Source organism: Corythoichthys intestinalis, chromosome 4, assembly GCF_030265065.1.
Source record: "Corythoichthys intestinalis isolate RoL2023-P3 chromosome 4, ASM3026506v1, whole genome shotgun sequence".
NCBI lineage: Eukaryota > Metazoa > Chordata > Actinopteri > Syngnathiformes > Syngnathidae > Corythoichthys > Corythoichthys intestinalis.
In genome coordinates this window covers 53727925-53744702 of record NC_080398.1, presented here as the reverse complement: position 1 = coordinate 53744702, position 16778 = coordinate 53727925, and the positions used below count along the sequence as shown (strand labels likewise).

Genomic DNA, 16778 nt, shown 5'->3' with positions numbered 1-16778 from the left:
GCCCCTGGTTCTTAGCCGGAAAAGAGTGGATTGCTAGCTCCAGGTCAGGGGGTTTGTTTAACCCAGGAGGAGGAATTTAGGTGTCGAGGGATATTTTTCACGAGTAGGGGTAGGTTGAAGCGTGAATTCGACAAGCAGATTGGCGCGGTGTCCGCAGTTTTGCGGGCGCTTAACTGGTTTGTCGTGGTGAAGAGTGAGTTGGGCCAGAAGGCCAAGTTCTCAATTTACCGGTCAATTTATGTCCCTACCCACACTTATGGGCATGAACTTGGGGTAACGACTGAAAGAACAAGATCACGGACACCAGGGTGGCCAGGCTAAGCCTTAGAGATAGGGTGAGGAGCTCGGTCATCTGGGAGGAAGTCTGAGTAGAGCCGCTGATGAGGATGCACAATGGACCTCGAGAGATGTTTCAGGCATTGTTTTGAGATTCACATTTGGTCACTGGGGTGGTGGAACAAGGCTTTGACTTCTTTGGTATTTTCTAATATCGTTCTTTTCTCTTAGTTTTTGTTTGTTTGTTTTTGACATTTGGTCTCAGGACAAGTAAATTGACACTGAATCTGCATGATCTTGTATCTGAATCATTTAAAATTCAAATGGCGAGACGTAAAATGTCCTCCAATTCTGTAATGACCCAGATCCATTGATTTGAATTGTTGTCCACCAATTCCAGACTATGATAAAAGGGTAGATATCATATGAGAGGTTGTAATGACCTCAAAGGAACGCCTGCCTTTTCTTAAGCCAAGGGGATTGGAGTTAATTGTTTCTGTGGAAAACAGATCCAAAAGGTTGTGCCACTGCCAGCTCACTTCATCAACCAGTGACACCCCCCACCTTACCAAAGGCGAGAGACATGGGAAGGAATAAAACTGAGGAATTAGTCTTGGGACTGGCTTCTTGTACAAGTGCCATCAAGGGTGAACACTCGGACGCTCCACTTCCTTAGCCACTGGCACAATAATCATCTTAATGTGTGCAGATTCGACACGGCTCTTGATAAGTATAATGATGCACCTGCTAAATCAACAAAATTGCCACAATTTATAATTGTGCAACAGGGAAAGTGTTGACCACAAAGAATTGATGAGCTGAATGAATATTTTTATTTTGGGGAGAAAACAAGTAGGGTTTTTTCCCTGGTGGTTAAAGGGGTCAGTGCAGGACTACCTATACCAGAGTGCCTCTGTGATTTCTCTTCTACACTCTTGCCTTGGCCATTAATGTGCAAATGTGTGCCCTCCTAACCCGTGACGCGAGATAAAAGTTAGAGAACACTCACAAGATCCTCCTGTGTTGTGAGAGTCTGCCATTGAAATAAGAGAGTAGACCAAGGTAAGATTTCACATATAGTATATGTCAGTGTGTAGCTTTGTGTGTTCATGGTGGAGAAGGGGGATGTATACACTGAAGAAACCATCAAAACCATTGGCAGGTTTCTATAATACAAAGCTTTGTGCTGCAGTGCTTTCTTGTTTGTTTTTGAAGCCTATTTAAATGCATTGACTAAAACACAAGAAGTAATAAAAGTGAATCAAGTTCAATTCCTTAATTTAACAGCAGATGGAATTACCTAAACTGAAAAACTAAGATGAAATTAATGAACTGCATTCACCTGATCCCTAGAAGTATGTTTTTTTTGTTGTTGTTGTTGTTGTCGTCGTCCCTGCTAAATATGAAAAAAGTATAAGAGGGTTTTTTTTCTTCTTTGGCAATGATTATAGTGACATAGCATTGCAATAAATTATTTGCACTACAAAGTAATTACATAGTGTATTTACTGTAGGTACATAATGGGAAGAACCAAATACCTCATTCGTGTCTCCATTTGCCAAGGTCTTAAGGAAACCTTGACCTAAATAAATGGAAACGTCTAGTTTTACCTCAAGTGTGGCTCTTACTTTCATCTGGGAACCAATATGTAACTAAAGCTCATGTCCTTCCAGTGAACCTTCAGACATTCATACTAACTGCATCTCAACATGCCAAGCGCTGTGCTGCTTTTCCCATGACCATGAGACGACCATCTAAAGTCCCATGGGCCTGTAATACTATTCCGGATTCCACTGTTTTTCTCCCAGTATTTTTTACACTTAGAAAACTTTTCTAGGTAACCGACCCATGGAAATCACTTAGTGGTGCTTTATCAGCACTTACCCCAGAATTTGTTTACGTGTATGAATATGTACAACTGTTCATTTCGATGTTGACCATCTAATATAGGTATACAGTTTTAACTAGGGGTGCAACGGTTCAGTTAGCCCACGGTTCGGTTTGAACCTCGGTTTTGGGATCACGGTTTCGGTTCCGTTTCGGTTTGCGTTTTGCTTCTTTTTTTTTTTTTTTTTTTTTTTTAAACTGCCTTTATTTTGCTTTTTAAAAAAATTAAATAAACACTTAAAATGTAAACATTTTCTACTGTTAAAATGCCTCTTAGCTCTTTGGCTAGTGTAGTGACTGACTACTGAAATACACACACAGTAGTAAAAAAGTTACTTGGCAAAGTAACTGGTGATACCTTTCATGTTTTTTTTTTTCCATTTAAAAAAAAAAAAAAAAAATGCCCAAAAACATAGTAACCTTTGCGATGTTTGGAGGTCATTTAATGTTGTGAATCAACCATTAAAGTTGATAAAATTGCTCCTGTTTTTGCATTAGTTCCCTTCTGTCTACTTTCGACATGTGAAAATTTTAAAACTGTTTCATCCTTTAAAGATAGACTCAAGTCAAGATTTTGCCGATTTAGGAGTATAGATAAAAAGTTGCTTAGTTTCGCTCGTAAGGTTTACTACAACAGAGCCTTTCTGAGAAGTTTACTGCTCTAAAATGGCGGCTGTTTACTAACGCTACCGAGTCTGTCATTTCGCATGTAGTTCTATACGCAGGAGTTATTATCTAGGCGTAGATTGTATGTTGTCGGCTAAGTCAGGTAATATTGGAGCCACCTAGCCTAGCATCGCTTTTGCGTCTCAACACTCTTCCCTCTCCGAGTCCCTGATTTTTCTCGCGTCATTCCACCAACGCATTGTCTCGTTGCAGAAACGGTGACCAAATCCGAACAGATGGAAAAAAAAAAAAAAAAAAAAACGCAATGCACGAAAAACGTGCAGATTTTGAACGTAATGTACGGCGTACACATTTAAAAATGAGTGCTCACTTGTACAAATTACGACGGGACCGTACAATTTGACAGGTATGAATTATTGTGGACCGTCACAGATAGGTAGTAGCACTCTGTAGCACGGGACGTCCAACTTCCAACTATCAGTGGTCAGGGTGAAACTATGTGCTTTAGCGAAATCATCTTCGATGGCTTTGCGTGCCATTTCATAAATGTCGGGGATTACGTTGTTGGAGAAATATGTCCGCGGGGGAACAATGTAACGCGGGTCAAGCGTTGCAAATAAATTAACGAAGCCCGCCGTGTGTTTTCACTGGTGTCATCTTCGGGGTTGTCATACCCTGAGAAAGTGATATCTGTGGGTGATGCTGGCTGAGGTGCCGGAGTCATGTTGTAAAAGTGTTGCCATTAGCATGGGGAACAAGCGCTGAGCAATGCTTGCAATTTTTTTTTTCTTCGATATTTTCTCTCCCTCCGCATTGTAACTCACGGGGAAGCCAAAATGTTGCCACACAGCAGATTTGAAAGAAGCCGGTGCCTCCTCAAAATTTGGTCTCTTCACTCCTCCGCTCGCCATAGCTATTTGTTTTCTTTCTTGTTTCACTTTCACTTTGCTCGTAAGCGAGAGAGGGCGTTACTCGGCTTCTATTACACAGGTGCTTGACAGCAATCCGACATTTACTTGCGGGGCGGGAATTTCTCCACAGCGGTGCTTCACGTCACACACAGGCACACAGAGCTCGATCAATTCATTCCACAAGTGTTCGGAATACATTAATTGCAAAACCGAAAAGTAGGGATGGGAATTGATAGGATTTTTCCGATTCCGATTCCATTATCGATATTGCTTAACGATTCGATTCTTTATCGATTCTCTTATCGATTCTAATTTGGGGAAAAAGAAGAACAAACGTTTTGATTGGCATCGAGTTTGTTTAATCAGAAGTCACAACCTTACAAACTCACAACAAGGTCAAAAGAGGCCCAAAGCCTCAATATTAACTGTGGCAATAAGTGGCAAATGCACAAGAATGTTTAACATTTTACTGAAACATTTTTCTAATAGCAATAAAAAATATTGGCATATATTGGCATATCGGTCGTTGGTCTGCCGTTAGCAATATGTGTTAAACTTGCAGGGGTCCCCAAACTTTTTCCAGTGAGGGCCGCATAACTTTTCCCTTCTCTGATGAGGGGCCGGGGTCAGTTTGTAACAGAAAAAGTGTGACGATTGCAGGAGTGCCTAAATGTAAAAAAATATTGTTTTTCAGAAAGCCACAATCAAATAACCCTTTTTGGATATTTCACGGAACAAAAGTAAATAAAATAAAAATAATAATATAATAATAATTAATAATAATAACACTATTAATCAAATAGATACTAACCAAATAACCCTCTCTGAGTTCTTCACAGAAAAAGGCCAGAAAATAAATAACACTATTGAGAAAAAAAAAAAAAAAAAATCAAAATGCTCTCTGGTATTGTTCAGGGGGCCGGACCAAATGTCGGGGCGGGCCGTATTCGGCCCGCGGGCCGTAGTTTATGGACCCCTGTTAAAGTGTATTATTTACCAGTGTATTGAAATGCATGCCTTTTAGTTTTTATGGGGCTTTCATGCTCAAGTGGGGGCGCCCTTGCGCTTCCTCACGCAAAGAAGAACGCGCTCACGTGAAGAAGAGCGCTCTTACACGCGAAGAAGAAGAAATGCCGCATCCAAGCGAGTTAGGTAGAGAGGGAAGCACTGCTACGACCCTACGTTCTTTGTTCATGCTTGTAAAATATCTACAGAGGCAACGCCTGTATGTATCATCTTTTGTGTTGTTGTTGTGTGTTTCCACTCGCGATCGGACACTTAAATCCAGTTGTGTAGTGGTTTGAATGATGTGCTAATGCTAGCGAACGCATGCTAACTGTTTTGTTATAACTGAATTAGCAGCTAATCATCGCTGATTTACGTTGATGCAAACCTGTTTGTTATTGGGGACGAAATTGATTTGTTTCATTTCTATTTTTAGATTCATTCTTCAAGTGATGGTTGAATAAAGTCAGCAAATTATACCAACGTCTTCTGTATCGTCATTTCAGAGTTTAGCTAGCTGTATAGCTGTCCCGGTGAGGACAGTGCAGTCTATTCCCTCCCGATGCAGTTATCTCCACCCTCCCTCCCGATGCATCCCGATCTCCACCTTGCAATGATTGCAAGTCGTTTTGTTGTAATTTTTCCTCGTGAAGTGAAGACACGCTTTCGAGCGTTTGAACCTACGTGCTGTCATTGTTATGTTTACGGCTGCAATGCTCGTGCTTCGTGCTAAACCATCGTAACCTTTCATTTTCACCCTCTTTCCTGGTGAAGTGGAGCCAAACCTTGGAGCGGGCGGTTCTTGGCGCCATGCTAGTTTGATGCGTTTGGACAACAAGACAGTCACGACGCAATATGCGTATTCAGGACTCGTTAAAGGGATCGTTAAGGCTTTTTCATTGTGATGTCGAGGCCTCGAAACACTAGGAACCGGTTCCGAATTGGAATCGGATTTCGATTCCCATCCCTACCGAAAAGGCGCGGTTCATAAAGGCGTACTGAAACGTACAGGGCGAACCGAACGGTTCGGCTTTGAACCGCAAACCGTTGCACCGCTAGTTTTAACATAGTAAAAGTTGTATTTTTTTTCTAAATTGACAAAGATACACAGTATAGTAGTAGTAGGTGCATAGACTTTATAATTATACTGACGGGACAGATTCCCCAGACACTGCGGCACGCCTTTTCGTAGGGGGCGGTCCCACACTCCGCTTCAGTTATTCTCAGTCGGTCTTAGTTATTCTCAAACACATGCAGCGACCCAACACCGAATTTAGGTTAAAAAAGTACAAAAGCTGTACGGCATACAAGCAGAAAGGATTGTCTCAGGAGTGATTTGTTCGAGGACTCAAGGCAATTATTATATATATATATTTTTACCATTTATGCATTTTGAAACGTGATAAAATCATTGGGATAAATTAGCCGCTACAGCATTGGCGTTATACTTCGCAATATTTACGTAGAATAAATGCCAACTGCCCGTTTTTTTTTGTTTTGTTTTTTTTTTAACCAATAATTGAGACTATTTTACGTCCAAATTTATAAAGAATTCAGGGATTTAAGCATTTATTCAAAAGAATTTCAACGTTAAAAGCTCTGTGGTGATAAAGCGGCACCACAGTGGCTTAAAGACTAGCAGCACATTCGACATATTTACGTAAAATAAATGCTAACTGCCCAGTTTTTTTTACTTTTAACCAAGAATAGAGACTGTTTTACATCCATATCTATAAAGAATTCAGGGATTTCAGCATTTATTCACAAGAATTTCAACGTAAAAAGCGCTTTGTGGTGATAAGGCGGTGCCACAGTGGCTTAAAGACTAGCAGCACATTCGACATATTTACGTAAAATAAATGCTAACTGCCCAGTTTTTTTAAATTTTTAACCAAAAATAGAGACGGTTTTACGTCCATATCTATTAAGAATTCAGGGATTTAAGCATTTATTCACAAGAATTTCAACGTAAAAAGCGCTTTGTGGTGATAAGGCGGCGCCACAGTGGCTTAAAGGCTAGCAGCACATTCGACATATTTATGTAAACTTAATGCTTACTGCCCCCCCCCCCCCTTTTTTTTAACCAAGAATCGAACCTGTTTTACGTCCATATCTATAAGAAATTCAGGGATTTAAGCATTTAGTAACAAGAATTTTCAACGTAAAAAGCTCTTTGTCTGTGTTTCCATTCGGTCAGCTTTGACAGAGCTAGGCCCCCTATGAATCGGCCCCGCACCCTGTGTTGCGTCTATACATTATGAAGTCAATGGTAGATGACAGAAAAAGCTGACTTTCGATGTCAGTTTTACTTTAAAAACCAACAAATTTATATACGGGCTTCCAAGTTCCAACAAATCTTCATTTTACTCTGCTTTAGCTTTGGTACAAATAAAGTGTAGGGTGTGTTTCAAAGAAATGACAATGGAAATTGAGCCCATTATTTAAACTCAGCTAATCATCTCGCTGTATTTGTATTTGGGTCTTGGCCTATTTTAGCCCCCAAAATTGCGTCAGTCAAAAATACCACACACATCAGATTTTAAATGGTGCATCATCTGCATAATGGTAAGTTGGCAGTCATTTACCTGCTCAATTTATAATGTCCCAAATTCACCTTTTTAGTTCATTGTTTTTACTAGTTCATTGTTTTTACATCAGTGCTAGTGTCAACAAAACAATTGGTCCAGCAATTTGTGCAAGAATTTTGTATCTGATATTTTTTTGATTGTCAGATGCGCCAATGTCAAATATTTTAACCCTTCATCTTATAATGATAGCTGTCTGATGTGAGGCAGAAATAATATGGGTGATACTGAAAATGCAAGGAGACGTGTAACCTCTCACCTGAGTTGGGCAAGGACAGTCTGCAGGAAGCCAAGCACGGAGTTGAGTTCGGACTGACGACAGGCTGGCAGCAACCAAACAAAGCCTTCATTGAGCAGTTTTTCCTCAGATAGGTTGAGCCAGGTACTTGTTTCAAAGACTTCAGCCACTCCTTCCAGGTATGATCCCAGAGGCCCCCACAGGGCAAGTTTACGAGACACCTCTGTAGTTTTATTGTAGAACTCCTTAGCGGTATGATTGAAGGATGTAGCCAACCCACTAGCTAGGGGGCCAAGATCCAAGCCCCTCTCCTAAATTATCGAACACAAAGATCAAAATGATTACACAGATGTTTAAAACGTCCTTTATTGGATCATGCTTCAAATATAGACAGCAAATGTTTTATTGTTTTTTTTTTTTTTTATGATTAAACATACCTGAAATAACAACACCATTGACAGCTGTCCCCTCCATATCAGTGTGCGGTGTCCTGGGGGACAGTCAGATGGCAGGTAAGCCAGCAGCTCACAGGTTTTACTGGCAACATCTTCCAGCTCCACTTTCCTGGCAACCACCAGAAACAGGAGCAGGAAGTTCATGAGCCCGGCCTCTGACAGCTCCTGCATCTTCTTTGAATAGAACTTTGAGCAAATCCTGAAAAAGAACAACACAACTAATAACAGCATCATTGTTTAATAGTATGGTGATTTATAGAACAGATAGAAAGTGCTATGTTAATGGCATAATTTACTTGTTACTTTTCTATCAACTTCCACTCAGAATCACTTCTTTAAAGGTAACGTGTCCTTTTAGTCCTCTGTGACTAAACTTTCCACTCCCATGATGTTCTCTACCACCTGCCTCAATCACCTTAACAGCACTGAGGGGAAAATCTGGCCTATCTGGCCAGCCTTGCAACTGTGTGTGCGTGTGTCAGGAGGGATAAATAAAGTGGGAGAGGGAATAAGAATGGTGAAACAACCAGCATGCTGTTAGATCCTGGGGGCACTGTGGAGAAATGCCTTTAAAGATCATGTTAAATGTCAGAGACACTCAGACACACAGCAGTAGGCGCTTGGTCCCTCTCTACGGCCAAACCAATTTACTGCAACACCAGAGAAGGATCAATAAAAACACACAAACATACACACACTTACTGCCATGCTTCCAGTTGGCATTCTGCTCACCTGGCCTAAAAAGCCTAACATCTCACCTCTTAAACCCACAGTCAAACAGCCTGCAAAGGTACGTATGTTGTAATGCTACTTCGGTCATAACAACCACAGTGACAGGCCCTAAGACAAATTTGTGTCAGAAGTATAACTTCAATAGTGAATTAAAAAGAGACAAGGCTCTGAGAAAAAACATGAAAAAAAAAAACCTCACAAATGAGTCAGGGTTTTCAAACCAATAATGTTCGGGTTTACAAACTATTCTTTCACAAATACATAGTCTGACTGCCTTTTACCATAAATCATGTGTTCAGTACGTTGTTTTTTTTTTTTTTTTTTTTTTTTTTTTTTTTTTTTTTTTTTTGCTTTTGCTGTGAATTGACTATGAGTCGGCACCCATCAAATTTGACACGAAAACGCCACTTGTTCATAAATAAGCCACAATGAACTAGAAGCCGCAGCTCTCGTCATTGTACTATCTATGGTATGTTTACAAACAAAAGTATTATCCGGTAACACTTTATTTGACAGCCGCTTCATCAGACTGTCATAAGACCGTCATAATTGTGACATGACTGTCATGAGCATTAATGAACGCTTATGACATGTCATTTAGTGTCATCCAGCAAATTATCTCACTTTTGAATGAATGTAAAAGATCCGAACTGGACAAAAATGGAGTTAGTGACAAATTTGCCGGATACCACTTAATGACATCTGTCATAAGCATTCATTAATGTCCATGATAGTGTTATGTCATAATTACATTGGTATGAAAAAGTATCTAGACCTTTTGGAATTTCTCACATCTCTGCATAAAATCACCATCAAATGTGATCTTATCTTTGTCAAAATCACACAGACGAAAATACAGTGTCTGCTTTAACTAAAACCACCCAAACCTTTAGAGGTTTTCATATTTTAATGAGGATAGCGTGCAAACAATGACAGAAGGTGGTGGTGGTGGTGGTGGTGGGGGGGGGGGGGTAAGTAAGTGATCCCTCTGCCTAAGGACACTAAAAGAGCAATTGAAACCAATTTTTACCAAACAATTTATGTCAGGTGTGTGCTCAATCACTGATGAGTGGTTTATAGCTGCACTGTTCAGTATAAAACACCACATGGTAAGAATTGTCTTGATGAGAAGCACTGTTTGATGTGCATTATGGCTCGGTAAAAATAGCTGTCTGAAGACCAGCGATCAAGGATTGTTGATTTGTATAAAGTTGGGAAAGGATACAAAACCATCTCTAAAAGTCTGGATGTTCATTAATCAACAGTTAGAGAAGTTGTCTACAAATGGAGATTTTGGCACTGTTGCTTCTCTCCCAAGAAGTGGCCGTCCACCAAAGATGACGCCAAGAGTTCAGGAGGCCACTGCTGTCTAAAAAAAACATTGTTGCTCGTTTAATGTTCACAAAAAGGCACTTGGACACTCAGACGCTTTGTCAAAATATATTGTGGACTACTGAAACCAAAGTTGAATTGTTTGGGAGTAACACACATCATGTGTGGAGGAAAAATGGAAAAGCTTACCAACATCAACACCTCATCCCCACCCTGAAGCATGGTGGCGGGAGCATCATGATTTGGGGCTGTTTGCTGCCTCAGGGCCTGGAAAACTTGCAATCATTAATGGAAGAATGAATTCAAACGTTTATTAGGATGTTTTGCATTGAGATGCTGTGTCATGACCTAAAGACAGTGATTCATGCCAGACATCCCAGGAAACCGACTGAACTACTGCAGTTTTGTAGAGGATAATGGGCCAAGATTAGTCCTGTTCAATATGCCAGACTGATCTGCAGCTACGGGAAGCGTCTGGTTTAAGGTATTGCTGCCAAAGAGGGGCCACAAAATATTAAATGTGATGGTTCACTTACTTATTTTTCCCCCTTCTGTGATCGTTTGCATACTATCCTCATTAAAATATGAAAACCTATAAATGTGTGGGTGGTTTTAGTCAAAGCAGACACTGTTTTTTCGTCTGTGTGATTTTGACAAAGATCAAATCACATTTGATGGTGATTTTATGCAGAAATGTGAGAAATTCCAGAAGGTTCAGATAATTTTTCATACGTCTTATGTCATATGTCTTATGATACCGCTGTCAAATAAAGTGTTACCTATTAACCAAAAGCAAAATAAATCAACAAATAAACCACACTGGACTATAATCTGCAGGATTCAAAATGAGGGGAAAAAAAGTAGTGGCTTATAGTTTGAAAATTACGGTATACAATTTTATTTTCTCTCATACTTAATTTCTGGAATGTAAAGTAATTCGATCATGGCTGCTTAAGTCAATGCCTGCCATTGACATCGTTATTCATCATCGCTATCTATTTGAAGTGGGAGGGCAACCCACCCACTTCAAATGGATCGGACATCTACTAGTCATAAACTTATTTAAATTCAAAGCAAAAGGATGATTGACGAGCGCCCCCCCCCCCCTTTTTTTTTTTTTAACAGCGGTGTGCGAAGCTGGCGGCTATCTTGGGTAGGGTGACCAGAAGTTGGAAACTAGATTTCGAGAACGTTTACATTTTGCATCATTGGGACAAAATTTCTATGTACTACCCAACACTGATGACGTCATTTTAGTGCCATCTCGGTATCAATACTGATACCACTATCGATACAACACTACTTACTATTGCACTCAAGAATTGTAAACACTTGGCTCTTTAGTCTAACTAGTTAGTTATTTTCACATGTGTGTGAAATTGCAGCACACATAACACTAATGTGAATGTTTTTGGAACTCAATAGACTTGGGGGAAAAAAAAAAAAAAACACCCTGCAGCACCATCGCTTCAGGAATGCAACCCGCGTCCAGTGGGGTGTGACAGCTTGGCGAGATTCTCCCAGTTCAACTGCTCTGCAGTTGAACTGGGAGAATCTCAGGCAAGTGAGAATCAACAGGCAAGTGAATGATGACATTTTAATTAAACTCAATAGAGAAAATTAATTAGCAATATGAGCAAATTGACATAAGAACTTTGTTACTAAGAAAGTCCATGTATTGGAATGTAAACAGTAAGTAGCACGCTTAAATAGAAGAACATCTGACATCTAAAAAAGATGTCCTCGATACACTACACTTTATTTGGGACTATTTTTTCTTTGCCTTCAAGCAGATGTTCCAAATTCCTTGTTTTGGTGATCATCACGGCCCAAGTCAGTCACATTAACATGGACAGCATAGCCGTCTCCTTAGGCCAGCCAGGATTACCCAAATATTGAAGGGATATGAGCCTCGAGGGGGAAGGAGGGAGTGATAGCCTTGGTTGAAGGAACGGGAACTGGGGGGGAGGGATGAGGTTCTGGATTTATTCCAGCCTAGTCTGGTTTAACACACACCCTAAAGCCCGCCACCACACAAAGCCCCCTTGCTATCCATGTTGGAAACCACCACAGCTTTGCTAAGGCGAATTAACCGCCACGCTCGTTAGCTAATTAGCCCCCATGTCTGCAATGCTACTGAGCACATCCCAAACAGAGGGAAGTCATTAGGCAGGCTTATCTATGGCAGCCTCGTTTTGGTACCCAGCCTGTATGTGATGTAAGATGATCCATGATTTGGTGAATGGCTTCCCTACACATCCATGGCTGTCACCGAGAACAGTGTTCCCCAAAGCGTATCGAGCCAAGACATCCAGTTTACCATATTTTTCAGACCATAGCACCAGAGTATAAACTGCAACAGCCAGCAAATATACAATGAAGAAAACAAAAAACAAAAACAAAAAACCATAAATCTACCCCATTTTTGGGGAATTGTATTTCATCACAGACCAAGAAAAAAAACATTATATTAATAATAATAAAATGGAGAACTGGATGAATAGGCATCTTTTAACATGACATATTAAGAATTTTTTAGCTTCACTTTTTCTTATTCACTTTACACTAAACACACAACTAGGGGTGTCCAAATCCGAACACTTGATCGAAAATCGAGCCGATCGCGCCATTTTTCAGAGGATCAGAATTGGGTGAAAAGGATGGGGTTTTTGATTTTTAAAATATATTTACGTTTTTCTGCCTCTTTTCTCGTACAGCGCCACCCCTCCTGCTAAGCAGGGCGACCAAACTGTCCAGTGCAGAGTCCAAGTTAAAGATGATTGACAGGTTTGTATCTTTGATCTTGCCAGAGAAGCTTGGTAGCTCTACGATCAAAGGCACAAATGTGTCAATCATCGTTAAACTTGCAGCCCAGTCATAAGTGTGCTGTGGCAACTCATTGTGCAAGTGAAAGGCTGATCTCATACGCGTGAGCGTCTAAGCGTGAGAGGATTTGAATGGATTCACTCAATGAAGCATTTAATAAAAAGACCAGCATTTTTCTATGTTATTTTTGTTTAAAAATGATTCAAAATATGAAGGCAGCACGGTGCGACAGTAACATACTGTATTCAGAAATGAGTTCCAAATTTGTTACCAAACTCTCCATCTCATTCCAAATCACAACCAAATCCATTAAAGCGCTCATCTTCTCTTTCACTTCAAAACAATTCCACCAACTCTGGAATTAGAAGGCTCGCCTAAGCGCCTTTCCAGGGTTCTTGTGAAATTGAAAATTCAAAAGTGAAATTTAAGGCTTTCCCCATTATCATCATAAATCACCATTATGTGGTGAATGTGAGTGCATTTTAGGGTGGGTCATAGTGCATTTCCATCAGCATTAAAAGTACTGTCCAGATATTTAATACCTACAATGTTTTTACAAAAAAATTAAGACAATGTAAGACCTTGATTACACAGCTTTTAATTGAACCATTTTTAAGGCTTTTTAAGGACCCACAAGAACACTGATTTCTCATGGCTGTGTAGCATAAATACGTCTAACTTGATTATCCTTGATTAAGTCACAGGCAAGGTAAACTATGAAGAGAAGTTCGACTTACACCATCGTTTAAAAGTTTGGGATCACACAAAAAATTTTGTGTTTTTCCTGTCAAAAGTCACACTTTTGTTTATCAAATGAGTTGCGAAATGAATAGAAAATATCATTAAGACATTGACAAGGTTAGAAATAATTTATTTCAAAATAATATTCACCAGATCTCAACCCGTTTAGCTGTTGTGGGAGCAGCTTGACCGTTTGGTAAGCAAAAAGTGCTCATCAACCCAATCCAATTTGTGGGGGGTCTTAAAGGGAACCTCGGACTTAAAGACTTGTCGCCACAATTAAGCCACAAATGTTCTCTTTACTAAAATATGTTATTAGTAACACATAAAATATTGCCATTGATTTAAAAATCTATAATATTTAGTACATGTTTTGACCTACGGAGGCCGCCATGTTTTATGAGCGCAATGGACGCTCGGGGTGATGATGTATTTGGACTGAAAAGGTAGAATAGCTGTGCTAGCTAGCAAGCGAAGCTAGTATGTCGACTGGCATGATTTTGCCACATTCTGCTGCTATTCAGATTGTTTTGTTACAGAGCTGTGGGATGAGTTCCTGACGTCATACCTGCATCCAATTCCAGCTAATCAGCAGTGTCTTTAAACCAATCTTTGGCAGGTTGCCAAGATATTGAATTGCTGCCAATTGACAGTTTGTATATCCCTTAGTCTCTACTAGTTGTTCTTAGCCTTGTTTTTTTTTTTTTTTTTTGCCGCTCACCGCGGTTTTCCATGTTTTTAAAAAAAAAAAAAAAAAATTATTGATCCCGACCAACTGTCACAGACCCTTTTTTGTCTCCCTTTTCGCGATTGCTTGTTTTTTGTGTGTTCAATAAACCCTTGTATGGAATCCCTCTGTTATTGTTGTCTGCTATTTGGGGTCCTACCTAGCTTCCACATTCGCAGACTGTAAGAGATTTGTTGGTATTCATCTGAAAACTTGAGTTACTGATTGCAACTAATAGATTGATAAACAATATACATACTATCAATGTAGAAGAACATAGTCCTTGTGGTGTTATTGTTACAAAAGGTGTGCTCTTGAACGCTCCCCCCCACCCCCTGCATCAAGCGAGAGTGCTAAGTCCGCAGCTGTCACTGTCACTAGACGAACACTACCGGTGTTCTGCAATTCCCTTGCTAAGCGGCAAGACATCCAACACATGCCCACATCGTTAAAAGAGGCGAGAACTTGCTATTTGTGTTTTTATTGAGGCCTTTATTACCTTTTCATTGCCTCAAAATAGTTCTTGCATATGTTCCCCTCTCATACCTTTAAGCACAGTGTTTTCTTGTGTTAGCTTTCAAACAGATTGTTGATCTCTTGACCACATTAGCCAAGGTATCATATTTAAACCACCCTTATTTGATATTACTACGTTTAAGTATTTTCTTAAGGCATCTTTAGTATGTCCTTCCTGTATGCATCTAAACAAAACATGCTGAAAGCGCAAGGTAGTACTTTTGGGAGTCAAATTCGATTGTTGTAGGACGTTTCGCTGGTATAGATTTTGGCAGAACACCGGTTTTGTCCTACTCTCGTCTCGCCTCATCCTATCTTTCCTGTTAATTTTGCTTTTGCTGCTCGTTTTCTGACATATTGACAGTGATGTCATGCTCATTAATGTTCCTCTCGGGTTCAAATTGAAAGGGCTGAACCGATGACATGTTTACGTCGCTAGAGTCGTACTCTGGAAGCCAGGCAGCAGAGCCAAGTGACGTCACCGCACTGCGACATCAACAACAATTGCGCAGTACTAGTTAAAATAATTTTACAAATTGTATTAAAACGAAAACATCAAGAGGGGTTTTAATTAGGGATGTCCCGATCCAGGTTTTTGCACTTCCGATCCGATACCGATATTGTTTTGCACTTCCGATTTTTCTCTTTGTTGTAAAGCACTTTGGGGACCTTTCGGGTTTTGTAAAGGGCTATATAAATAAATTTGATTTGATTTGATTCCGATCCGATACCGATACTGGCCGATACTGATACCGACCTATCTGAGCATGTGTTAAAGTTTAAAGTTATTTAGCCTCCTTACTTAGTTGTCAGACTCATGTTGAAAAAGATTTTAGTACCCTTGATAACAACTAGCCATCTGAATTAGGTGAGTTTGAATAACACACAACGGTTGGTAACAAGAAACTGACCGGTTTATTCAGTGACAAACACAAAACATTATAAATAACAAACAGAAATGGCATAGTCAGTAAAACGTGCAAATAATATCGTAAACTATCTAAAAAAGCAAAACACACCAACAACCTCAGTGGAAAATCCCACAAATCCCCCAAGCTATTAGATGCTTTTAATGTTTCGTGCATTAGTTACAAAAATTGTATAAAAAGCCTCTCAGGTTTAAATAAACGACTATTTCAGTATCAAGTTAACATTTTAAAACGTAAAAGTAAATAAAATACTCAAGTCCCCATTCTGTATCAGCAGCTTTAAACTACATTCAATTCATTTAATTTTGCGAATCAACTGTTAAAGTTGTTAAAATTGCTCCCGTTATTCCATAATTTCCCTTCTGTCTACTTTCATGTGAAAGTTTTAAAACTGTTTTGAAGATAGATTCAAGTCAAGATTTTGCCGGTTTAGGAGTATTTTAGATAAAAAGTTAATTAGGTTCGCTTGGAAGGTTCACAACAGCCTACTAGGGAAGTCTCCTGCTTTAAGATGGCGGCCGTTTAGTTTTCTATACTTCAATGTTGCTAACGCAGTCAAGTCTGTCGTGTAGCATCTGGTTCTATTTACATATGATATCTATTATCTCCAGTAAAACGACGTTGACTAAGTTTGTTGCGGCTGTCAGCAGAAGTCAGGTATTCTTGTGTTTTTTATCCAGCGGCATGAATTGAGCTAAAGCCGTGAGTTGAGCATTGGCATTACCCGGATCTAAGACAAGTTATGTTTACTTTGCGCAGTGCGTCCCGAATCGGAATTTGGATGTTTGTGAATCGTTCTCGAATCTTCAGCGGCCGAATCGCGTGTTGGATTGTGTGTCTTTACTCACGTGAGATAATGGCTCGTCATCCAGAATGAATTCTTCGGCAGTGACTCTTGTTATTCCCTGGGCTTTCGGACTGTCGAGTGCCAGTTTGTCATGCATAGCAAAAGTTTCTGCCAGTGTTAGTTGCATAGGACCTTTCTTTTTGT

General features: G+C 39.9%; 1 protein-coding gene across 1 annotated transcript in view; it reads right to left on the bottom strand.

The window, feature by feature from the left end:
• Window positions 1-16778, bottom strand: part of mms22l (MMS22-like, DNA repair protein) — a 46591-nt gene that overhangs the window by 16969 nt on the left and 12844 nt on the right. Inside the window, exons 14-15 of the mRNA XM_057835222.1 lie at window positions 7967-8183; window positions 7551-7840 (exon numbers count right to left, since the gene is read on the bottom strand). Coding sequence (XP_057691205.1) covers window positions 7551-7840; window positions 7967-8183 — 507 coding nt within the window. The remainder of the gene's footprint in view (window positions 1-7550; window positions 7841-7966; window positions 8184-16778) is intronic.